Source organism: Rhinoraja longicauda, chromosome 4 (assembly GCF_053455715.1).
Source record: "Rhinoraja longicauda isolate Sanriku21f chromosome 4, sRhiLon1.1, whole genome shotgun sequence".
Classification (NCBI taxonomy): Eukaryota; Metazoa; Chordata; class Chondrichthyes; order Rajiformes; family Arhynchobatidae; genus Rhinoraja; species Rhinoraja longicauda.
Window position 1 is genome coordinate 89,936,603 of NC_135956.1, and position 25,008 is coordinate 89,961,610.

At 51.2% G+C, this 25,008-nt stretch overlaps 1 protein-coding gene across 1 annotated transcript in view; it reads left to right on the forward strand.

Moving 5' to 3' along the window:
• Positions 1–1,466: 1,466 nt before the first annotated feature.
• The window catches only part of LOC144593237 (myosin light chain 4-like), a 37,691-nt gene continuing 14,149 nt past the window's right edge, over positions 1,467–25,008 (forward strand). The window contains exons 1-5 of the mRNA XM_078398744.1: positions 1,467–1,500; positions 7,640–7,781; positions 13,555–13,582; positions 14,588–14,737; positions 21,112–21,285. Of these exons, the coding sequence (XP_078254870.1) occupies positions 7,659–7,781; positions 13,555–13,582; positions 14,588–14,737; positions 21,112–21,285 (475 nt within the window). The 5' untranslated portion in view covers positions 1,467–1,500; positions 7,640–7,658. The remainder of the gene's footprint in view (positions 1,501–7,639; positions 7,782–13,554; positions 13,583–14,587; positions 14,738–21,111; positions 21,286–25,008) is intronic.

Here is a 25,008-nt window from a genome sequence, read left to right on the forward strand (position 1 = left end):
GACGGCCCTTGCCCCCTATTAGGCCCGGGGGGCGGTGTAGGCCCAGACATTGTAGGCCCCGGGGCCGCTGCAGGCCCAGACAGTAGGCCCGGAGGCTCAGGCACCACATAACGGAGGTTGCATAGCAACCCGCCTCCTGGTCCAGGCGGCCGCCATTGGTAGAGCGGGAGCTCGTGGCCGTTGGCTGGGTGAGGTCATGTGGGGCATGGGTGAAATCACCTTTTGTCCTTTATTTGGGAGTGGGAAAGTTGGCAACCCTAAGCCTGGGGCCCCTTTAGACTGGGCCCTGCTGGAGGCCCTGCAGCAGCCTGGGGCTCCATTAGATTAGGCACCGCTCCAAGTGGGCCAAGCGAGTGGATCGGGGCGGTGGAGGACACCGACAACATCGCCAGGCCAGGCCGACGCTGCAACTTCCACCCAGTGCCGACGATATGACAACGGCCCTTTGTGGCCAAAATAACACTCGAACACTCTAAAATATCGGACTTAAAGGGTTCAAGTTGTCACTTAAAATGTGGCGACTCTTGTGTACAAACTCGGTGTGGTCTACTGAGCTATGGGTTTAGTAGCACAGGGGTAGTGTCATGTGTTAGCCAGCCACACATCTGGAGCTCTGAGTTCAGTTCCCCTTCACGATAATTGGGCGTCACGGTGGCGCAGCGGTAGAGTTGCTGCCTTACAACACCAGAGAACCGGGTCCGATCCTGACCCTGGGTGCCGTCTGTACGGAGTTGGTATGTTCTCCCTGTGACTGCGTGGGTTTTCTCCGGGTGCTCCGGTTTCCTCCCACACTCCAAAGTCGTACAGGTTTGACGGTTAATCGGCTTCGGTAAAAAATTATAAATTGTCCCTCGTGTGTGTGGGATGGTGCTAGTGTGTGGGGATCGCTGGTCGGCATGGACTCTATGGGCCGAAGGGCCTGTTTCTGCGCTGTATCTCTAAACTAAACTAAACTCTTATCCTCGATACGATTGTGCCCGACAATATAGAGATGTATAAAACCATGAAAGTATCGGACAAGCTAGATGCAGGAAAAAATGTTCCCAATGTTGGGCGAGTCCAGAACCAGGGGCCCACACACAATCTAAGAATAAAGGGGAGGCCAATTAAAACTGAGGTGAGAAAAAATCTTTTTCACCAACAGAGAGTTGTGAATTTGTGGAATTCTCTGCCACAGAGGGCAGTGGAGGTCAATTCACTGGATGAATTTAAAAGAGAGTTAGGTAGAGCTCTAGGGGCTAGTGGAATCAAGGGATATGGGGAGAAAGCAGGCACGGGTTACTGATTGTGGATGATCAGCCATGATCACAATAAATGGCGGTGCTGCCTCAAAGGGCCGAATGGCCTCCTCCTGCAGCTATTTTCTATGTTTCTATAGGTCATGTAGAAGAATGATTCCAGGAATGAGTGGGTTAACATGATGAGCGTTTGTTGGCACTGGGCCTGTACTCGCTGGAGTTTAGAAGGACGAGGGGGGACCTGATTGAAACTTACCGAATGGTGAGCGGCCTGGATAGAGTGGATGTGAAGAGGATGTTTACACTAGTATAAGAAAATAACTGCAGATGCTGGTACAAATCGATTTATTCACAAAATGCTGGAGTAACTCAGCAGGTCAGACAGCATCTCGGGAGAGAAGGAATGGGTGACGTTTCAGGGCCGAGACCCTTCTTCAGACTGAAGAGGATGTTTCCATTAGTGGGAGAGTCTAGGACCAGAGGATAGAGCTCCGTTAGAGACCAGTTAGATAGAGCTCTGGTGACTCGTGGAATCAAGGGATATGGGGAGAAGGCAGGCACGGGTTACTGATTGTGGATGATCAGCCATGATCACAATGAGTGGCGGTGCTGGCTCGAAGGGCCGAATGGCCTCCTCCTGCACCTATTTTCAATGTTTCTATACAGAGGAGGTTTGTCACTAAACTGTGTGTAAGAAAAATCATTTCACTGCACGTAGGCACACATGGCAGGACAGCATTATTCAACCACTAGACGCAGCGGAGTCTATCTGTACAGAAGGTGCCAGAATAGTTTACTAAAAATAAAAGCTGGTGGGGGAGCAAGCCAGTGACCTCTGTTGTCATCAATCTCGATGTCTTTGAAAGGACAAATGCCAGGTATCTCCCAGGGGATGGGTCCAGAATAGCAGCAGGGTTGTGGAGGAAGTTATTTCAAAAGCTTTCGTCAGGCATGTCACGGACACCATGGGAGGGGAGGGGAGAGGAGGAGGGGGGTGATCAATGACTCCAGCAACGCTGCGTACTCTCGGCTCTTCAGTTGAAAGAGACGGCGCGCATTTCAGGTCTCCGGGGTTCGGTTTAGTTTATTGTCACATGTACCCCGAGGTACAGTGGAAAGCTTTCGTTACTGGAGTTTAGAAGGTCGAGGGGGGACTTCGTTGAAACTTACAGAATAATGAAAGGCACAGATAGCATGGATGTGGAGAGGATGTTTCCACTGGTGGGAGAGTCTAGGACCAGAGGTCACAGCTTCAGAAATAAAGGGCTCTCTTTTAAAAAGGAGGTGAGGAGGAACTTCTTTAGTCAGAAGTAGTTAATCTGTGGGACTCATTGGACACGTTAGAGGCAGGAAACATGTTCCCAATGTTGGGGGAGTCCAGAACAAGGGGCCACAGTTTAAGAATAAGGGGTAGGCCATTTAGAACTGAGATGAGGAAAAACATTTTCAGTCAGAGAGTTGTGAATCTGTGGAATTCTCTGCCTCAGAAGGCAGTGGAGGCCAATTCTCTGAATGCATTCAAGAGAGAGCTAGATAGAGCTCTTAAGGATAGCGGAGTCAGGGGGTATGGGGAGAAGGCAGGAACGGGGTACTGATTGTGAATGATCAGCCATGATCACATTGAATGGCGGTGCTGGCTCGAATGGCCTCCTCCTGCACCTATTGTCTATAATCCAAAGACGTACAGGTTTGTAGGTTAATTGGCTGAGTATAAATTGCTCCTAGTGTGTGTAGGATAGTGCTAATGGGATCGCTGGCCGTTGAGGTCTCGGTGGGCCGAAGGGCCTGTTTCCGCGCTGTATCTCCAAACTAAAACCTCGGAGAAAACCGACACAGGTCACGAGGAGAACGTACAATCTCCGTACAGACAGCACCCGTAGTCAGGATGGAACCCGGGTCTCTGGCGCTGTGAGGCAGCAACTCTACCGCTGCGCCACCGTGCCGCCCGTTGGTGAAAATATCACAACATCTACCCTGCATTGGCCCCTTTGATGTTTCACCGAGGTCACCGCTACATCCCCAAAGAAGTGTTTCGATCTGGGCATGAAGGACAGAGTGCCGGAAGATTCTTCTGTTATTCTGAATATCTATCAGCAAAGGATGCCATCATGCCGAATGTTTAGTTCACTTCATCGCAAAATCATCGGTAATTACTAATTGAATTACATGTCTCTGTTCCAATCATAAAGTGCTGGAGGAGCCCGCAGAGTTGTTGTGCTGGAGTGGTGATTAGGGTTGCCAACTGTCCCGTATTAGCCGGGACTGGAGACTGGATCGACTAGGCTTGTATACACTGGAATGTAGAAGGATGAGAGGAGATCTTATCGAAACGTATAAGATTATTAAGGGGTTGGACACGTTAGAGGCAGGAAACATGTTCCCAATGTTGGGGGAGTCCAGAACCAGGAGCCACAGTTTAAGAATAAGGGGTAGGCCATTTAGAACTGAGATGAGGAAAAACATTTTCAGTCAGAGAGTTGTGAATCTGTGGAATTCTCTGCCTCAGAAGGCAGTGGAGGCCAATTCTCTGAATGCATTCAAGAGAGAGCTGGATAGAGCTTTTAAGGATAGCGGAGTCAGGGGGTATGGGGAGAAGGCAGGAACGGGGGTACTGATTGCGAATGATCAGCCATGAATGACGGTGCTGGCTCTAAGGGCCGAATGGCCTCCTCCTGCACCTATTGTCTATTGGGACACCCGTATTTCAGGCTAAGTTCGTTTATCCCGTATAGGACTGCCACAGCCTTGCGGTGCTCCTATGCTGAGGGTCTGCGGGTCTGAGATGAGCTTTCCCAGCCTCACATGCTGCTTCCTGTCCGTCAGGAAGTTGATGATCCACTGACAGAGGGGTTCAGGCACAGTCAGCTGGGAGAGTTTGGAGTGTAGTAGCACTGGCACAATGGTGTTAAAACCAGAGCTAAAGTCCACAAACAGAATCCTGGCATAGGTCCCCTTGTGGTCTAGGTGCTGGAGGATGAAGTGCAGGCCTAGGTTCACTGCGTCGTCCACCGATCTATTGGCCCTGTGTGTAAACTGCAGGGGGTCCAGCAGGGGGTTTGTGATGTTTTTCAGCTGGGCCAGCACAAAGGTCTTCATGACTGCAGAGGTCAGTGCGACAGGCCTGTAGTCATTAAGACCAGTGATCCTTGTCTTAGGAGCAGAATTAGGCCATTCGGTCCATCAGTCGACTCCACCATTCAATCATGGCTGATGTCTTTCCCTCTCAGCCTCGTTCTCCTGCCCTCCCCATCACCCCTGACACCCGTACCAATCAAGGTTTAGAGGGATATGGGTAGGGTTGCCAACTGTCCCGTATTAGCCGGGATATCCTGTATATTGGGCTGAATTGATTTGTCCCTTACGGGACCGCCCTTGTCCCGTATTAGGCCCGGGGGGCGCTGTAGGCCCGGACGCTGTATGCCAAGACTGTACGCCATGACATTGTAGGCCCAGACGCTGTATGCCATGACACTGTAGGCCTGGACACTGTAGGCCTGGACACTGTAGGCCCGGGGGGCACTGCAGACCCGGACGCTGCAGGCCCGGACGCTGTAGGCCTGGGGGGCGCTGTAGGCCTGGACACTGTAGGCCTGGACACTGTAGGCCTGGATGCTGTAGGCCTGGACGCTGTAGGCCTGGACACTGTAGGTAGCAGGAGGAAAGTGACAGTGTAGTAGGAAACAAAATTGCAGATGTTGGTTAAAATCTGTGTCTACCTTCCGGACAGTGTATCTCTGGAAGCCCAGGCGCCGCCTAATGGAGGTTGCATGGCAACCCGCCTCCCTGCCCGGGCAGCCGCCATTAGTGGAGCGGGAGCACGTGGCCGCTGGCTGGGTGAGGTCACATGGGGCGCAGGCTGGTGTCATCACCTTATCCCGCATTTGGGAGTGAGATAGTTGGCACCCCTAGATATGGGCCAAACGCGGGCAGGTGGAACTAGTGTTGATGGTGCATGTTGGTCGGCATGGGCTCGTTGGGCTGAAGTTTTTGTGCTGGATGACTCTCTGACTCTATACCAAACATTAAACGCAATCGGCTCAAACTCAAATTATGAGCGGCACGGTGGCGCAGCGGTAGAGTTGCTGCCTCACAGCGCCGGAGACCCGGGTTCCATCCTGACTACAAGGTCGTCTGAATCGAGTTGGTACATTCTCCCTGTGACCATGTGGGTTTTCTCCGGGTGCTCCGGTTTCCTCCCACATCCCAAGTTTGTAGGCTAATCGTCTCCTGTAAAAATCATCCCTAGTGTATAGGATAGTGCTGGTATACAGCGATCGCTGGTCGGCACAGGCTGGGTGGGCCGAAGGACCTGTTTCCACTCTGTATCTCCAAAGTCTAAAGTCTAAAGTGAAGAGAGCAAGTGAGGCTTTCATTTACGATCTCACCCAATATAACACCTTCCCGGGATGGTGGGACTGACATGAAGTGAAAGAATGGGTCGACTGGGCTTGTATTCACTGGAGTTAAGAAGGATGAGAGGGGATCTTATAGAAACATATGAAATTATTAAGGGATTGGACAGGCTAGATGTGGAAAAATGTTACCGATGTTGGGGGAGTCCAGAACCAGGGGTCACAGGTTAAGAATAAGGGGTAACATAGAAACATAGAAAATAGGTGCAGGAGTAGGCCATTCGGCCCTTCGAGCCTGCACCGCCATTCAATATGATCATGGCTGATCATCCAACTCAGTATCCCGTACCTGCCTTCTCTCCATACTCCATCTTGGTCCTAAAAGACTTCCCCCTTATCCTTAAACTGTGACCCTTTGTTCTGGACTTTCCCAACATCGGGAACAATCTTATCATATCATATCATATCATATATATACAGCCGGAAACAGGCCTTTTCGGCCCTCCAAGTCCGTGCCGCCCAGTGATCCCCGCACATTAACACTATCCTACACCCACTAGGGACAATTTTTACATTTACCCAGCCAATTAACCTACATACCTGTACGTCTTTGGAGTGTGGGAGGAAACCGGAGATCTCGGAGAAAACCCACGCAGGTCACGGGGAGAACGTACAAACTCCTTACAGACAGCACCCGTAGTCAGGATCGAACCTGAGTCTCCGGCGCTGTATTCGCTGTAAAGCAGCAACTCTTCCTGCATCTAGCCTGTCCAACCCCTTAAGAATTTTGTAAGTTTCTATAAGATCCCCCCTCAATCTTTAGCCACAAGGGCCACATCTAACTCCCTGTTAAATATAGCCAATGAACTGGCCTCAACCACCTTCTGTGGCAGAGAATTCCACAGATTCACCACTCTCTGTGTGGAAAAAAAACTTTCTCATCTTGGTCCTAAAAGACTTCCCCCTTATCCTTAAACTGTGACCCCTTGTTCTGGACTTCCCCAACATCGGGAACAATCTTCCTGCATCTAGCCTGTCCAACCCCTTAAGAATTTTGTAAGTTTCTATAAGATCCCCCCTCAATCTTCTAAATTCCAGCGAGCACAAGCCGAGTCTATCCAGTCTTTCTTCATATGAAAGTCCTGCCATCCCAGGAATCAATCTGGTGAACCTTCTCTGTACTCCCTCTATGGCAAGAATGTCTTTCCTCAGATTAGGAGACCAAAACTGTGCGCAATACTCCAGGTGTGGTCTCACCAATGCCCTGTACAACTGCAGCAGAACCTCCCTGCTCCTAAACTCAAATCCCCTCGGTAGGCCATTTAGGACTGAGATGAGGAAAAACTTTTTCACCCAGAGTGTTGTGAATCTGTTTGAATTCTCTGCCACAGAATTCACTGGATGTTTTCAAGAGAGAGTTAGATTTAGCTCTTGGGGCTAACAGAATTAAGGGATATGGGGAGAAGGCAGGAACGGGGTACTGATTTTGGATAATCAGCCATGATCATATTGAATGGCGGTGCAGGCTCGAAGGGCCGAATGGCCTACTCCTGCACCTATTTTCTACGGTTTCTTTGTCAGACTACATTGTATACTATGTTTTTATAGTGAGCCTTGAACTTTTAAATCTAGAGGCGATGCAGTTGGCTGAGCCTGGACTTGTGGAGTGATTGATGGTCTCTTTGTTGTGTAACTCTAAAAAACAGAATGATTGTAAATTGTAGAAAACTATGGTTAATTCAGTGGCCCCCAAACGTAAAAGGAGGTGAAGTCTTGCTGACTTTTTGCCACTGTTGTAATCCGTTGCCTGAAAGTCTTCTTTACCTAAGACTGACTGGTAACAATAGTAAGTTCAGCTGCTCTGAAATAGCAACAGATGCTTTGTCCATTTATAGGAAGGTTGCATTGTGAGGCGTGGAATGTGAGGAGACGTGATACCGCCGAATACTTTCGGAGGGCTGACAATAGATAAAAGTCCTCTGTCCCTGACTTCTTGTCCCCATTCCCTGCCCGGTCTCTCTTCCCTTCCTCCTTCTCTGTCCCCGGCAGCTCCGTCTTGCACTTCAACATGGCCCCCAAGAAACCGGACCCCAAGAAAGAGGACCCCAAGAAAGAGGAGCCCAAGAAGGAGGTGAAACGCCCGGAGCCCGAGGTGCCCAAGGAGCCCGTGTTTGACCCCAAGACGGTGGCTGTAAGTTCATCTCCCCCCACCCCCCCCCCCCCACCCCCCCCAACCCCCCCTTCCCACCCCACCAACATCACAAGGGGCTCCTGACCAGAGTCTCCCAGTTAGCAAGTCAGGCAGCATCTATGGGGAGAATTGGCAGACCACGTTTTAGGTTTGAGACCCTTTAGTGGTGGCACGGTGGCGCGGCGGTAGAGTTGTTGCCTCACAGCGCCGGAGACCCGGGTTCGATCCCGACTACGGGCGCTGTCTGCACGGAGTTTGTACGTTCTCCCCGTGACCGGCGTGGGTTTTCTCCGAGATCTTCGGTTTCCTCCCACACTCCAAAGACGTGCATGTTTGTGGGTTAGTTGGCTTTGGTAAATTGTCCCTGGTGTGTGTAGGATAGTGCTAATGTGCGTGGATCGCTGGTCAGCGCGGACCCGGTGAGCTAAAGGGCCTCTTTATCTGTGCTGTATCTCTAAACTACGATAAACTGAATACTTCTTCAGACTCTGAAATGTCAGCAGATCAACCGCTTTCAGAGAGTCTGATGAAGAAGGGTCCCGACCAAAAACCGCCGCCTGTTCATTCCCCCCCACGGACGCTGCCTGACCCGCTGAATTACTCCAGCACTTTGCGTCTTCATGTCAGGGGAAAGATTCAACTGAATGGAAAAAGTCACCATGTTATTCAGAAAAAAAAACGACGAAGATTTCGCTTGGAAACGTTTCCTTTCCAGTTGAGATGTTTCTCACCGACTGTGGGCGGCGCAGCGGGTAGAACCGCTGCCTGACAGCACCAGAGACCCGGGTTCAATCCTGACCTCGGGTGCTGTTTGTACAGAGTTTGTACGTTCTCCCCGTGACCTGCGTGGGTTTTCTCCGGGTGCTCCGACACTTCCACCCACACTCCAAAAGACGTTCAGGTTTGTGGGTTAATTGCCTTCTGTAAATTGCTTCTGGCGTGTGGGATGGAGTTAGTGTACAGGGGGGTCGCTGGTCGGCACGGACAGGGTGGGGTGGAGAGGCTGTCTCCCACGCTGTATCGCAAAATGAAACGATCCCTTTCAGAGGTTGTGGAGACAGGGCTGGGGGGGAGGGGGGAGTAGTGAGGGAGGGGGAGACAGGGTTGGGGGAAGGGGTGAGGGTGGGGGAGGGGAAGGGGAGGACAGGGTTGTGGGGGAGGGGAGGGGAGTGGTGAGGGTGGGGGAGACAGGGTTGGGGGAGGGGGGTGGTGAGGGTGGGGAGGGGGAGACAGGGAGGGGGGTGGTGAGGGTGGGGGAGGGGGAGACAGGGTTGGGGAGGGGGGTGGTGAGGGTGGGGAGGGGGAGACAGGGAGAGGGGTGGTGAGGGTGGGGGTGGGGGAGACAGGGTTGGGGGAGGGGGGTGGTGAGGGTGGGAGGGGGAGACAGGGTTGGGGGGGGAGGGGGAGAGGCTGAGCAGAGATTGTCAGTGAGGACACAGGTTTTTGAGGTGAAGGTTGGGAGCAGCAAGTGGTCGGAACTTTCATTGGATCAGCTTGCAGCCAGCAGATACATGGCATCGAGAGAGAGTTAGATTTAGCTCTTCGGGCTAACGGAATCAAGGGATATGGGGAGAAAGCAGGAACGGGGCACTGATTCTGGATGATCAGCCATGATCATATTGAATGACGTTGCTGGCTGGAAGGGCCGAGTAGCCTGCTGTGGCATCTATTTTCTATGTAGTGGCTTATATTACATGGTTGTTATGGTGCTGTCCTAGCAAGCTGGAATCTCACAGGCTGGCAAAGTGTGAAACCATATTCATTAAACCTGGAGACACACGGTGGCGCAGCGGTAGAGTTGCTGCCTCACCGCGCCAGAGACCCGGGTTCCATCCTGACCATGGGCGCTGTCTGTACGGAGTTTGTACGTTCTCCCCGTGACCTGCGTGGGTTTTCTCCAGGAGCTCCACTTTCCTCCCACACTCCAAAGGTGTACAGGTTTGTAGGTTAATTTTCTTGATATAAATGTAAAATTGTCCCTCGGATTGTGTTAAATGTGCAGGGATCGCTGGCCGGGGCGTGGACTCGATGGGTCTCTCTATATCTCCGCACTGTATCTCTCTAAACTAAACTAAACTAAACTGCAGGTGCTGGTTAATACGCACAAAAGGACACAAAGTGCTGGAGTAACTCAGCGGGTCAGGCAGCATCTGTGGAGAACATGGATAGGTGACGTTTCACAGAGTGCTGGAGTAACTCAGCGGGTCAGGCAGCATCTCTGGAGAACATGGATAGGTGACGTTTCACAGAGTGCTGGAGTAACTCAGCGGGTCAGGCAGCATCTGTGGAGAACATGGATAGGTGACGTTTCGGGTCAGGGCCTTTCTTCAGACTGAAGATTGTTGTGATAGATGGGAAATATGAACTGGATTGGGCTTTGACTCTCCACGTTCGGCTGGCACCAGAAAATGTTAGATAATTGTGAATAATTAACTACGTCACCAAAGTGAGGAAAGTGATGGCGTTACTCATAAGGTCGTAAGATATAGGAGCAGAATTAGACCATTCGATCCATTGAATCTGCTCCACCACTTAATCATGGCTGATTTATCTTTCCCTCTCTACCCCATTTGACATTAGATTTTACTTTAGAGACACAGCAAGAAAACAGGCCCTTCGGCCCACCCAGTGCGTGCTGACCCAGCGATCTCCCCGTACACTAGCACTATCCCACACACCAGTGACAATTTACAATTTATATAAAGCCAATTAACCTACAAACCTGTACGTCTTTGGAGTGTGGGGGCAAACCGGAGCACCCGGAGGAAACCCACGTGGACACGGGGAGAACGTGCAAACTCTGTACAGAGAGCACTCGTGGTCAGGATTGGACCCGGGTCTCTGGCGCTGTGAGGCAGCAACTCTACCGCTGCGCCACCGTGCCGCACTATCTCCTGCCTTCTCTCCGTGACCTTTGATGCCCTTACTAATCAAGAGCCTATCATCTCTGCTTTAAAAATACCAAATGACTCGGTCTCCACAGCCGTCTGTGCCAGTGAATTCCACAAATTCATCACCCTCTGGCTAAAAAAATTCCTCCTCATCTCCATTCTAAAGGTAAGTCTTTTTATTCCAAGGCTGATCCTAAACTCTCCCACATAATCTGTCTGACATGAGAATCCATTTTGATATTAGTCACTGAATCTCAATCCCATTTATATGCACACTTCCAAAAACCAATGTTCCCACTAGGGTTGCCAACTTTCTCACTCCCAAATAAGGGACAAAAGGTGACGTCACCGCCCCGCGCCCCACGTGACCTCACCCAGCCAGCGGCCACGTGCTCCCGCTCCACCAATGGCAGCCGCCCGGGTTGGGAGGCGGGTTGCTACGCAACCTCCATTAGGCGGCGCCCGGGCCTACACTGTCCGGGCCTACAGTGTCCGGACTTACACTGTCCGGGCCTACAGTGTCCGGACCTACAGTGTCCGGGCCTACAGTGTCCGGGCCTACAGTGTCCGGGCCTACAGTGTCCGGGCCTACAGTGTCCGGGCCTACAGCTTCCGGGCCTACAGAGTCCTGGCCTACACCATCCAGGCCTACAGCGCCCCTGGGCCTAATACGGGACAAGGGCGGTCCCGTACGGGACAAACCAATTTAGCCCAAAATACGGGATGTCCCGGCTAATACGGGACAGTTGGCAACCATAGTTCCCACACACCACGAAAGCCCAGTTTAACATTCTCAAGGCATGGGTATGACATTATTATATTTATTCCCAAAACCAGGAAGAAACCCATGACATTGTGATTTGAGGCCTAGATCGGGGAGACAATCAGAGGGTGGTGGGTGCCTGGAACGCGTTGCCTGGGGTGATGGTGGAGGCAGGTACGATAGTGGTGTTTAAGAGACTTTTAGATAGGCACGTGGAAGTGCAGGGACTGGAGGGATTATGGATCAGGTGCAGGCAGAGGAGGTTTGTTTTTTTTCAGCACAGGAACAGGCTCTTTGGCCCACAATGTCCGTGCTAGACATAAAGTCTGGTTAAACCAATTTTAACTAAGATTGGATTGGTGTTGGAGTCTGAAGAAGGCTTCCGACCCAAAACGTCACTCATCATTTTTCTTCAGAGATGCTGCCTGACTCACTGAGTTACTCCAGCACTTTGTGCCTATCTTCGTTATAAACCAGCATCTGCAGTTCCTTCTTACACATCCCATCATACCCTGCCTAGTGTCCAGATTTTCTTTGACCGAGCTGCACATCTTTAGGATGTAGAAGGAAATTGGGACACTAGGTAGGAGGGCATGGAGTCACACAAGGACAGAGTGGCACCACATGGATCGTGCTGGAGGTTTAGTTTAGAGATACAGCGCGGAAACAGGCCCTTCGGCCCATCGAGTCCACGCCGACCAGCGATCCCCGCACACTAACACTACTCTACACAGTAGGGACAATTTCCACGTATACCAAGCCAATTAACCTGCAAACCTGCACATCTTTGGAGTGTGGGAGGACCGAAGATCTCGGGGAAAACCCACGCAGGTCACGGGGAGAACGTACAAACTCCGTACAGACGGCGCCCGTGGTCAGGATCGAACCTGGGTCTCGGGCGCTGCATTCGCTGTAAGGCAGCAACTCTACCGCTGCGCCACCGTGCCGCCCCAGTCAGGACTAAGTCACGGTTTGTGTAGCATTCTCTTCTCTGCCCCGTGTCCTCAGAGAGTCAGGTTGCCAGGATGTGATCAAAGTGAAGAGGGAGTTTGGCAACTTTTGACAAAGCACGAGGGAGATTCCCCCATGATAACGTAGAACTAGAGTGAATGGGTGATCGATGGTCAGCACGGACTCGGTGGGCTGAAGGGCCTCTTTCCCATACTACAACATAAACAACTCAACTCAACCAAAATACACTTCTCTAAACTAAACTATGCTAAACTAAATGGTCTGTCCAGTTACATCTCACTGGGAAGTTGTACAAGTTAGTTACCAGCCATCCCAATACTGCAACATTAGCTAAATATCTTAAAGAAAACAATAGGAACAGCTCATGCTGGAATCTTGAGTGAAGCAAAAAGTGCTGGAGTAACTCAGCAGGTTCCTGAGTTACACAGTACAACTCCGCACTGACCCGAAACGTCACCTATCCATGTTCTCCACAGATGCTGCCTGACCCGCTGAGTTACTCCAGCGGTCTGTGTTGTAACTAAATATCTAAGCTTTCTGTCATGGGCCTCCTCCAGTGCCATAGTGAGTCCCACCGGAAATTGGAGGAACAGCACCTCATATTTCGCCTGGGCAGCTTGCAGCCCAGTGGTATGAACATCGACTTCTCCAACTTTAGATAGTTCCTCTGTCCCTCTCTTCCCCTCCTCCTTCCCAGATCTCCCTCTATCTTCCTGTCTCCACCTATATCCTTCCTTTGTCCCGCCCCTGACATCAGTCTGAAGAAGGGTCTCGACCCGAAACGTCACCCATTCCTTCTCTCCTGAGATGCTGCCTGACCTGCTGAGTTACTCCAGCATTTTGTGAATAAATACCTTCGATTTGTACCAGCATCTGCAGTTATTTTCTTATAATATCTAAGCCTGCTCTATTTGGCTGTGTGGGATTTCATGATGTTTCTTCCTTTGGTGTCTGCCTTATTGCTACCTGAGTCCCAACCTCTCGAAGGATCGAACCAAGATCTCTGGCGCTGCCAGACAGCAACTCTACCGCTGCGCCACAGTGCTCCTCCATGTATTCTTATCGTGTTCAAATTAATCAGGTTTTTTTCAAGTACTTTTTAAAATGATAAAACTTTCACTGAACCCAAGTGTTCCTTTCTTTGCAGGTTGAATTCACTGCAGAGCAGATTGAAGGTGAGGGGCTTCTGGTGACTGGCAGTGTGTGTGGTCTGCATCGTTACAGGGGGAAGGGAAGGGCATGATGCTTCTCCTCGCATCGTAGAGTGTTACAGCAAACATTGCCCTCATTGCCCCATCAACCCTGTGCTGCCCATGGGGTGGCCAACTGTCCCGTATTAGCCGGGACATCCCGTATTAGGCCCGGGGGGGCGCTGTAGGCCCGGACTCTGTAGGCCCGGACTCTGAAGGCCCGGAGACTGTAGGCCCGGAGACTGTAGGCCTGGACACTGTAGGCCCGGACTTTATAGGGCCGGACAGTTGTAGGCCGGGACGCTGTAGGCCCGGACGCTGTAGGCCCGGACGCTGTAGGCCTGGACGCTGTGGGCCCGGACGCTGTGGGCCCGGACGCTGTGGGCCCGGACGCTGTGGGCCCGGACACTGTGGGCCTGGGGGCCACTGTAGGCCCTGACAGTGTAGGCTAACGGAGTGTGTTCGGGGAGTGGGGCCGAGTGTGTTCGCCTAATGGAGGTTGAGTAGCAACCCGCCTCCCAGCCTGGGCGGCCGCCATTGGGGGGGCAGGAGCACGTGTCCACTGGCTGGGTGAGGTCACGTGGGGCGCGTCACCTGGTCCCTTATTTGGGAGCAAGAAAGTTGGCAACCCTAATGTGATGGGAGGTTTCTAATCCTCAAAGCTTCCAAGGTATCACCCAACCCAGGCGACTGTTTGCGAGCTGGCCACAGACACAGATCTACAATCACACATTACAATTGCCCCACACTCTGACCTCTCCACTCCTGCAGGAACGTTTCACTAAACGTTATTCCCTTACCATGTGTCTGTGCGCTGTAAATGGCTCGATTGTAATCGTGTGTGTTGTCTTTCCGCTGACTGCATAGCACGCAACAAAAAGCTTTTCAGTGCACCTCGGTACACATGACAATAAACCAAACTGAACGGCACTGAACTAACCCAGCGCAGAGATTGCCCGCGCTCCTTCAAAGACTGCTTCCTTCTTTTAGATTTCAAGGAAGCTTTCATCCTGTTTGACCGGACGCCCACTTCAGAGATGAAGATCACCTACGGCCAGTGTGGAGACGTCATGCGTGCCCTGGGACAGAACCCGACCAATGCAGAGGTCATGAAGGTGCTGGGCAGACCCAAACCAGAAGGTAGGTGTTTGAAAGAAAGATCAGAGATACAGCATGGAACCAGGCCCTTTGGCCCATCATAGGTTTGCCAACTGTCCCGTATTATCCGGGACATCCCGTATTTTGTGCTAAATTGGTTTGTCCTGCACGGGACCGCCCTTGTCCCGTATTAGGTCCGGACGGCGATGCAGGCCCGGACATTGTAGGCCCGGACACTGTAGGCCCGGACACTGTAGGCCCGGACACTGTAGGCCCGGACACTGTAGGCCCGGACACTGTAGGCCCGGACACTATAGGCCCAGGGGCCGCTGCAGGCCCGGGCGCCGCCTTACGGAGGTTGCATAGCAACCCACCTCCCGGCCCGGGCGGCCGCCATTGATGGAGCGGGAGCACTTGGCCGCTGGCTGGCACTGCCACGTGACCTCACCTTTTGTCCCTTATCTGGGAGTGAGAATGTTGCTAACCCTAGCCCACCGAGTCCAACCGACCATCGATCACCCATTCACACTAGGTCTTAAGTCTGAAGAAGGGTCTCGACCCGAAACATCACCTGTTCCTTTTCTCCAGAGATGCTGCCTGACCCTCTGAGTTACTCCAGCTCTTTGTGTCTCTCTTCGGATTAAGCCAGCATCTGCAGTTCCTAGCTAGACACTAGTTCTACGTTATCCCACTTTCTCAGCCACTCCCTACGCACGAGGCACTTTACAGAGAGCCAATTATCCTGCGGTCACCGAGAGATTGTACAAACTCAACACAGATGGCACCTGAGGTGAAGATATGGTTGCCAACGTCCTCACTCCCAAATATGGGACGCCACCTAACGGAGGTTGCGTAGCAACCCACCTCCCGGCCCAGGCGGCCACCATTGGTGGAGCGGGAGCACGTGGCCGCTGGCTGGGTGACGTCACCGCCCCGCGCCCCATGTGACCTCACCCAGCCAGTGGCCACGTGCTCCCCCTCCACTAATGGCGGCCGCCCGGGCCGGGAGGCGGGTTGCTACGCAACCTCCGTTATGCGGCGCCCGGGCCTCCTGACCTACAGCGGTCCCCCTGCCTACAGTGTACGGGCCTACACTGTCTGCACCTACACTGTCCAGACCTAATACGGGACAAGGGCGGTCCCGTACGGGACAAACCAATTTGTCACGGTAGCGCAGCGGTAGAGTTGCTGCTTTACAGCGAATGCAGCGCCGGAGACTCAGGTTCGATCCTGACTATGGGTGCTGCACTGTAAGGAGTTTGTACGTTCTCCCCGTGACCTGCGTGGGTTTTCTCCGAGATCTTCGGTTTCCTCCCACACTCCAAAGACGTACAGGTATGTAGGTTAATTGGCTGGGTAAATGTAAAAATTGTCCCTAGTGGGTATAGGATAGTGTTAATGTACGGGGATCACTGGGCGGCACGGACTTGGAGGGCCGAAAAGGCCTGTTTCCGGCTGTATATATATGATATGATGATGATGATAATTTAGCCCAATAAATGGGATGTCCAGGCTAATAAGGGACAGTTGGCAACCCTTTAAAGGGATATGGGCCAAACACAGGCAGGTGAGACTAGTGTAGATGGGACATGTTGGTCGGTGTGGGCAGGTTGGGCTGAAGGGCCTGTTTCAACACTGTGTCACTCTATGACTATAGACAGAGTGGTATAGATGGCATATGGTATGTTTCCCTTTAGGTTGGGGCATTGAGTACTGCCCAACCTGTCCCTATAGCTCAGGCCCTCAAGTCCCAATAACATCCCTGTAAACCTTCTCTGCACACCTTTCAGCTTCACAACGTCTTTGCTATTGTACATTGTGGGCCGAAGGGCCTGTTCCTGCACTTTACCTTTCTACGTTTTATGTTCTACACACTCCCAAACCTAATTTAAGTAAAGGAGTTTGAGATATCAGAAAAGTACATTTATAGACATTGCTTTTGTGATTAGTCAGTGTTATAAGCATGAGCTAGGTTCAGTTTACAGAAACATAGAAAATAGGTGCAGAAGGAGGCCATTTGGCCCTTCGAGCCAGCACCGCCAGTCATTGTGATGATGGCTGATCATCTACAATCAGTAACCCCGTGCCTGCCTTCTCCCCATATCCCTGATTCCACTAGCCCCTAGAGCTCTATCTAACTCTCTTTTAAATTCATCCAGTGAATTGGATTCCACTGCCCTCTGTGGCAGGGAATTTCACAAATTCACAATTATGTTATAGTATGGCCATTTATGGACAGACTCCTTTAGTTTAGTTTAGTTTAGTTTAGAGATACAGCGCGGAAACAGGCCCTTCGGCCCACTGTGTCTGCACCGACCAGCGATCCCCGCACATTATGCGGCACGGTGGCGCAGCGGTAGAGTTGCTGCCTGCAGTCCGTCTGTCTTTTGTGTTTTTTGTTGTTTTTGTCTGAATTGTAGTTTTAATATGATGTAGTGTTGTATGTTATGTTTTTGGGGGGGGGGGGGGGGTGGGAGGGAACGGGAACTGTAACATTCTCTCTCCAGAACGGAGACGCGACCTTTGTTCTGTGTCGTGTCTCCGTTCCCGTTGCGGCCTACCACCGGCCATGCACCTGGGACCACCTGGGGCTCTGGTTCGCAGAGCCCGCGGCCCAGACTCACCACCTGCGGCGCTGGCTGCCTGCGGATGCTGCGGGAGCGGCTGCAACTCATCTCCGGAGGCTCCGGCGCGGGCCGCGTGGACGTCGGAAGCCCGCAGGCCCCTGGATGGGGGCCGACATCGGGAGCTCCGGCAGCGGCAGAGGCAGCGTGTTCGCCCGCCCCGAATCGCGGGGCTTGGGTCGGCCCGCCACGGACCTTTCACCATCCGGCGCGGCCTGGAATAGGCCGTGGACCTTTCACCGCCCGGCGGGGGCTTCAATATCGGGAGCCCCGACCGCCCCGACGTGGCAACTCCAACAGCCTGACCGCGGGAGAAGACGGCAGGGAAGAGAAAAATACATTTTTGGCCTTCCATCACAGTGAGAAGGGACTGGAGGAGACTCACTGTGATGGATGTTTCTTTTTGTTTGGTGTTAGTTGTGATTGTATTTGTTATTGCATTTTTATTGATTAATCTTATTGGTCTTATTGTTCAACTGCGGGTAATGTTTCATTTTACTACACATTTATGTGTATGTAACAAATAAACCACTATTGACTATTGACTATTGATTACAGCGAATTCAGCGCCGGAGACTCAGGTTCGATCCTGACTATGGGCGCCGTCTGTACGGAGTTTGTACGTTCTCCCCGTGACCTGCAAGGGTTTTTTCCGAGATTTTCGGTTTCCTCCCACACTCCAAAGACGTGCAGGTATGTAGGTTAATTGACTGAGTAAATGTTTTTTAAAAATTGTCCCTAGTGTGTGAAGGATAGTGTTAGTGTGCGGGGATCGCTGGGCGGCGCGGACCCGGTGGGCCGAAGGGCCTGTTTCCGCGCTGTATCTCTAAATCTAAAAAAATGTCTAAAATCTTAACACCACCCTACATCTACACCAGGGACAATATTTTTTATATTTACACCAAGCCAATTAACCTACAAACCTGCACGTCTTTGGAGTGTGGGAGGAAACCAAAGATCTTGGAGAAAACCCACGCAGGTCACGGGGAGAGCGTACAAACTCCGTACAGATGGCGCCCGCAGTCAGGATTGAACCCGGGTCTCTGGCGCTGTTAGGCAGCAACTCTACCGCTGTGCCACCGTGCCTTCTGTATCAGTTAAGTGCCAGTGATATGGTGCGTGGAATTATAGATGCCTGGATGTTGAGTTAAATGCCAGTCGTACAGTAAGAGCATTTATAGACATATTCCTACCTCGTTCAAATGTCAATGATTTAATATTTATACACATCCTCGGTTCAATGTTGTTGGTGTACAGAGAGCATTAATGGATATCCTGCTTCTGAGGTTGAACATCAACCTAGGAATAGAGTGGCACAGTGGCGCAGCGGTAGAGTTGCTGCCTTACAGCATCAGAGACCCGGGTTTGATCCCGACTACGGGTGCTGTCTGGCCAGAGTTTGTACGTTCTCCCCGTGACCTGCGTGGGTTTTCTCCGAGATCTTCGGTTTCCTCCCACACACCAAAGACTTACAGGTTTGTAGGTTAATTGACTTAAAATTTGTCCCTAGTGAATGTAGGATAGTGTTAGTGTGCGGGATCACTGATCGGTGCGGACTCTTATCGAAAAGATCTTATCGAAACATATAAGATTATTAAGGGGTTGGACACGTTAGAGGCAGGAAACATGTTCCCAATGTTGGGGGAGTCCAGAACCAGGGGCCACAGTTTAAGAATAAGGGGTAGGCCATTTAGAACTGAGATGAGGAAAAACCTTTTCAGTCAGAGAGTTGTAAATCTGTGGAATCAGTGGAGGCCAATTCTCTGAATGCATTCAAGAGAGAGCTAGATAGAGCTCTTAAGGATAGCGGAGTCAGGCGGTATGGGGAGAAGGCAGGAACGGGGTACTGATTGAGAATGATCAGCCATGATCACATTGAATGGTGGTGCTGGCTCGAAGGGCCGAATGGCCTCCTCCTGCACCTATTGTCTATTGCACACTGTGGGCGGCCAGGGCAGAAAGGTCAGTCAGGGAGTGGGACGGGTAGCTTATAACCCAGCTGTATGACCATTGAACTCTCAACTTTTAAGTAACTTCTACTTACACTCCCCTCCCCTCTCCTTCCCCGCTTGGCCTCTTCCTCCACCCTCGTCGTTTTACCAGTTCCATCGTTCCCCACATTGTTTCCCTCTTGAGACCACACTTTCCTTGGCCAATAATGGACCTACTGAGGTCGTTATGGCCGGCCCTGATTAGTCCTGGTCTTTTCTCGCCTCCAGTTCTTCACCCCCCCCCCGTTCCCTACTTTTAGTCAGAGGAAGGGTCTCGATCCAAAACATCACCCATTCCTTTTATTCACAAAATGCTGGAGTAACTCAGCAGGTCAGGCAGCATCTCGGGAGAGAAGGAATGGGTGACGTTTCGGGTCGAGACCCTTCTTCAGACTGATGTCAGGGGGGTGGGACAAAGGAAGGATATAGGTGGAGACAGGAAGACAGTGGGAGATCTGGGAAGGGGGAGGGGAAGAGAGGGACAGAGGACCTATCTAAAGTTGGAGAAGTCGATGTTCATACCGCTGGGCTGCAAGCTGCCCAGGCGAAATATGAGGTGCTGTTCCTCCAATTTCCGGTGGGCCGCAGTATGGCACTGGAGGAGGCCCATGACAGAAAGGTCAGACTGGGAATGGGAGGGGGAGTTAAAGTGCTCAGCCACCGGGAGATTAGTTTTGTTAATGCGGACCGAGCGCAGGTGTTCAGCCATTCCTTTTCTTCAGGGAAGCTGCGTGACCCGCTGAATTACTCCAGCACTTTGTGTCTATCGTCGGTATAAAGCAGTATCTGCAGTTCCATCCTATATGTTGTTGCCTGACCTGCTGAGTATTTCCAGTACTTACTGTTTTAATTACCGTGTCAGGCAATGCAAACGGTAGTTGTTCATGGACTCTGCATGCAGTGCTGAGCCTGGTTGCAATCTCTTACCTTGCCGGAGATGCGATTGTTTTCCGGATCGTATCTCCGGTCGCTCTGCGGCCTAACATCGTGGAGCTGGAGGCCTTGCCCGGGTCTGACTCTGAGCCAAACCGCGAGGCCGTGGACTTACCAACGGAGCCTGCGATCCCTCGCCTGGGATCGACGCTCCAACCGCGGCCTGCGGACTTCAACATCGCGGAGCTCGCAGTCTCGGGTTGAGACCGACGTCAGGAAGCTCCAAAGGCCGCACGACGTTCGACTAGCCCAGACCCGGGGTAGATCGCCCGGTGTGGGGGAGCTGAGATCTCCCCAATGCAGGAGCTTGATCACCCCGACGAGCAAGGTCCACCACCGGCTACGGGAGCCAAGATCGTCCCGTCAACGGAAGGTTCGAGGCCCCCGACCGCTGGAGGACAAAGAAGGGAAGAGATTGAACTTTTTTTCACCTTCCATCACAGTGAGGAATGTGGAGGAGTCACTGTGGGGGATGTTCATGTTAAAACGTATATTGTGTGTCCTGTTGCTTTCTATCGGTATGACTGTATGGCAAATGAAATTCCTCGTATGTTGCAAAACATACTTGGCTAATAAAGTCTGACTGTGGTGATTATGATGAAGGTAGACACAAAATGCTGGAGTAACTCAGCGGGTCAGGCAGCATCTCTGGAGAGAAGGAATGGGTGACGTTTCAGGTCGAGTCTGAAGACGGGTCTCGGCCTGAAACATCACCAATTTCCTTCTCTCCAGAGACGCTGCCTGACCCGCTGAGTTACTCCAGCATTTTGTGTCTACCTTCGATTTAAACCAGCATCTGCAGTTTTTTTTCCTATGATGACTACGATGATCATTTGTAAGGGAATTTCACCTTCATTTATTCCCCCAGAGCTGAACACTAAGATGTTGGACTTTGACACCTTCCTGCCCATGCACCAACACATCTGCAAGGTGAAAGATCAGGGAACTTACGAAGACTTTGTTGAAGGTCTGAGAGTCTTCGACAAGGAAGGGAACGGAACAGTGATGGGAGCAGAGCTTCGCCACGTATTAGCCACGTTGGGTACGTACCTCAGGACACGCAGGTAAAGGTGTGGATTAAATGTCAGGTAACAGTATGCGACGATTAGCCTCAAAGCCATGATCCCTCCGAAATTCAGAAGAAACAAGTTAGCATGGTTTTCCACCGCCTTGAAAACTATCTGTCCATCCTGTTTAGTTTAGTTTAGTTTAGAGATACAGTACGGAAACAGGCCCTTCAGCCCGCCGAGTCCGCGCCAACCAATGGCGGGACTGGTGGGACTGTCATATGTTGAAAGACTGGAGCAACTAGGTTTGTATACACTGGAATTTAGAAGGATGAGAGGAGATCTTATTGAAACGTATACGATTATTAAGGGGTTGGACACGTTAGAGGCAGGAAACATGTTCCCAATGTTGGGGGAGTCCAGAACAAGGGGCCACAGTTTAAGAATAAGGGGTAGGCCATTTAGAACGAAGATGAGGAAAAACTTTTTCAGTCAGAGAGTTGTGAATCTGTGGAATTCTCTGCCTCAGAAGGCAGTGGAGGCCAATTCTCTGAATGCATTCAAGAGAGAGCTAGCTAGAGCTCTTAAGGATAGCGGAGTCAGGGGGTATGGGGAGAAGGCAGGAACGGGGTACTGATTGAGAATGATCAGCCATGATCACATTGAATGGCGGTGCTGGCTCGAAGGGCCGAATGGCCTCCTCCTGCACCTATCGTCTATTGGCCAGCGATCCCCGCACACTAACACTATCCTACACACACCAGGGACAATTTACAATTATACCCTGCTAATTAACCTGCAAACCTGTACGTCTTTGGAGTGTGGGAGGAAACCGGAGGTCCCGGAGAAAACCCACGCAGGTCACGGGGAGAACGTACAAACTCCGTACAGATGGCGCCCGTAGTCAGAATCGAACCCGGGTTTCTGGCGCCGTGAGGCAGCAACTCTACCGCTGCGCCACCGTGCCTCCCTTCTCTGCGCTCTTTCCAGCCTAATGACATTTGAATGACATTTTATTCACCATCTCTTTATTTTCCAACAGCCCTGCAATTTATTCTCTCTCATATCCATCATCTTCCCTTCGTTTTTTTTTTTTTGCTATTTAATTAGATTAGGGGATAATCTTACAGGAAACAATTAATCTACATGCACACGTTTGGGGGATGGCAGGAAGCCCAAAAAATCCCTGCTGAACCTGCATCAAGGCCAAGAGAGTTTCTTTGTCATCAGCTCTGACAATGGAACAAAGACATTCTTACTTGCAGCATGACCCATAAACACAACACACACAGGTAATACAGAACTAACAAACATTCAAAATAGTAAAGATAGACACAAAAATAGGTGATCGTTTCGCTCAACACCTTCGCTCGGTCCGCCTTAACCAACCTGATCTCCCGGTGGCTGAGCACTTCAACTCCCCCTCCCACTCCCAGTCTGACCTTTCTGTCATGGGCCTCCTCCAGTGCCACAGTGAGGCCCACCGGAAATTGGAGGAACAGCACCCCATATTTCGCCTGGGCAGCTTGCAGCCCAGCGGTATGAACATTGACTTCTCCAACTTTGGATAGTTCCTCTGTCCCTCTCTTCCCCTCCCCCTTCCCAGATCTCCCTCTATCTTCCTGTCTCCACCTATAATCCTTCCTTTGTCCCGCCCCCCTGACATCAGTCTGAAGAAGGGTCTAGACCCGAAACGTCTCCCATTCCTTCTCTCCTGAGATGCTGCCTGACCTGCTGAGTTACTCCAGCATTTTGTGAATAGACACAAAAATAGGAGTAACTCAGCGGGACAGGCAGCATCTCTGGAGGAAAGGAATAGGTGACGTTTCGGGTCGAGACCCTTCTTCATGACAATAAATTCAATAAATTAATGAGGCTAAATACAGGTGCAACAAAACCCCTCACAAGATCATGTGATGAGTTTAGAGTTTAGAGATACAGCGCGGAAACAGGCCCTTTCGGCCCACCGGGTCCGCGCCGACCAGCGATCCCCGCACACTAACACTATCCTACACCTAGTGAACCACCCGCGAGAGAAACAGGTCGCAGAGGACTCCTCGGTGTAGTACCCTCCACCCCAGGCCCCTGATGGAGAGGGGCAGAATCCCTGTGTAGGGGGACCCCCACAGGGGGGGCAAGAGGACAGGTTTGGAGGGACATGGACCAAACGCCGGCAGGTGGGACTAGTGCAGCTGGGACTTGTTGGCCGGTGCGGGCAAGTTGGGCCAAAGGGCCTGTTTCCACACTGTATCACTCTGTGACTCTATGTCACATGATTATGTTGGGAATAAAAGCTATGGATCACATGCAGGCAGAGAAGGTTAGTTGATCTTGGCATCATGTTCTGCACAGACATAGTGGGCTGAAGGGCCTGTTTCTGTGTTGTACTGTTCCATGATCTGTAACCTTAAGGGAAAACTCCACTACTTTCTGTCTCTTGTTGTGGCCGCTACGAAGCGGGATGAGTTTGCGATCGATAAGAATACTTTCTGGAAATAAAAGTAAGTCTTTGCAAGTATGCTAACCACTTCAAACTGCCCATGTTTGCCTCTGGGCTATCAATTACCCTGAATGCTGTTATCAAAGAACACCGGTCGAATATGGTACATAAAGTCTTCAAGGCAACCTGACAAATGATTGGAATAACAGTGGCACAGCGGTAGAGTTGCCACCTTACAGCGAATGCAGCGCCGGAGACCCGGGTTCGATCCCGACTACGGGTGCTGTCTGTACGGAGTTTGTACGTTCTCCTTGTGACCTGCGTGGGTTTTCTCCGGGACCTCCGGTTTCCTCCCACACTCCAAAGACTCCAACGTACAGGTTTGTAGGTTGTGTAAGAAAATAACTGCAGATGCTGGTACAAATCGAAGGTATTTATTTCACAAAATGCTGGAGTAACTCAGCAGTTCAGGCAGCATCTCAGGAGAGAAGGAATGGGTGACATTTCAGGTCGAGACCCTTCTTCAAACTGAATGGATAGAAATGAGAAATTGTAAGGGTAAAAAGACCCTAATGGGAGTTATCTATAGGCCCCCAAACAGTAGCCTCGACATAGGGTGCAAGTTGAATCAGGAGATAAAATTGGCGTGTCAAAAATGTAATGCTACAGTGGTTATGGGAGATTTCAACATGCAGGTAGACTGGGAAAATCAGGTTGGAAATGGACCCCAGGAAAGAGAGTTTGTAGAGTGCCTTCGAGATGGATTCTTAGAACAGCTTGTACTGGAGCCTACCAGGGAGAAGGCAATTCTGGATTTAGTGTTGTGTAATGATCCTGATCTGATAAGGGGACTAGAGGTAAAAGAGCCATTAGGAGGCAGTGATCACAACATGATAAGTTTTACTCTGCAAATGGAGAGGCAGAAGGGAAAATCGGAAGTGTCGGTATTACAGTATAGCAAAGGGGATTACAGAGGCATGAGGCGGGAGCTGGCCAAAATTGATTGGAAGGAGGCCCTAGCAGGGAAGACGGTAGAACAGCAATGGCAGGTATTCCTGGGAATAATGCAGAGGTTGCAGGATCAATTTATTCCAAAGAGGTGGAAAGACTCTAAGGGGAGTAAGAGATACCTGTGGCTGACAAGGGAAGTCAGGGACAGCATAAAAATTAAGGAGAGGAAGTATAACATAGCAAGACAAAGGATTGGGACTCTTTTAAAGAGCAACAAAAGTTAACTAAAAAGGCAATACGGGGAGAAAAGATGAGGTACGAGGGTAAACTAGCCAATAATATAAAGGAGGATAGCAAAAGTTTTTTT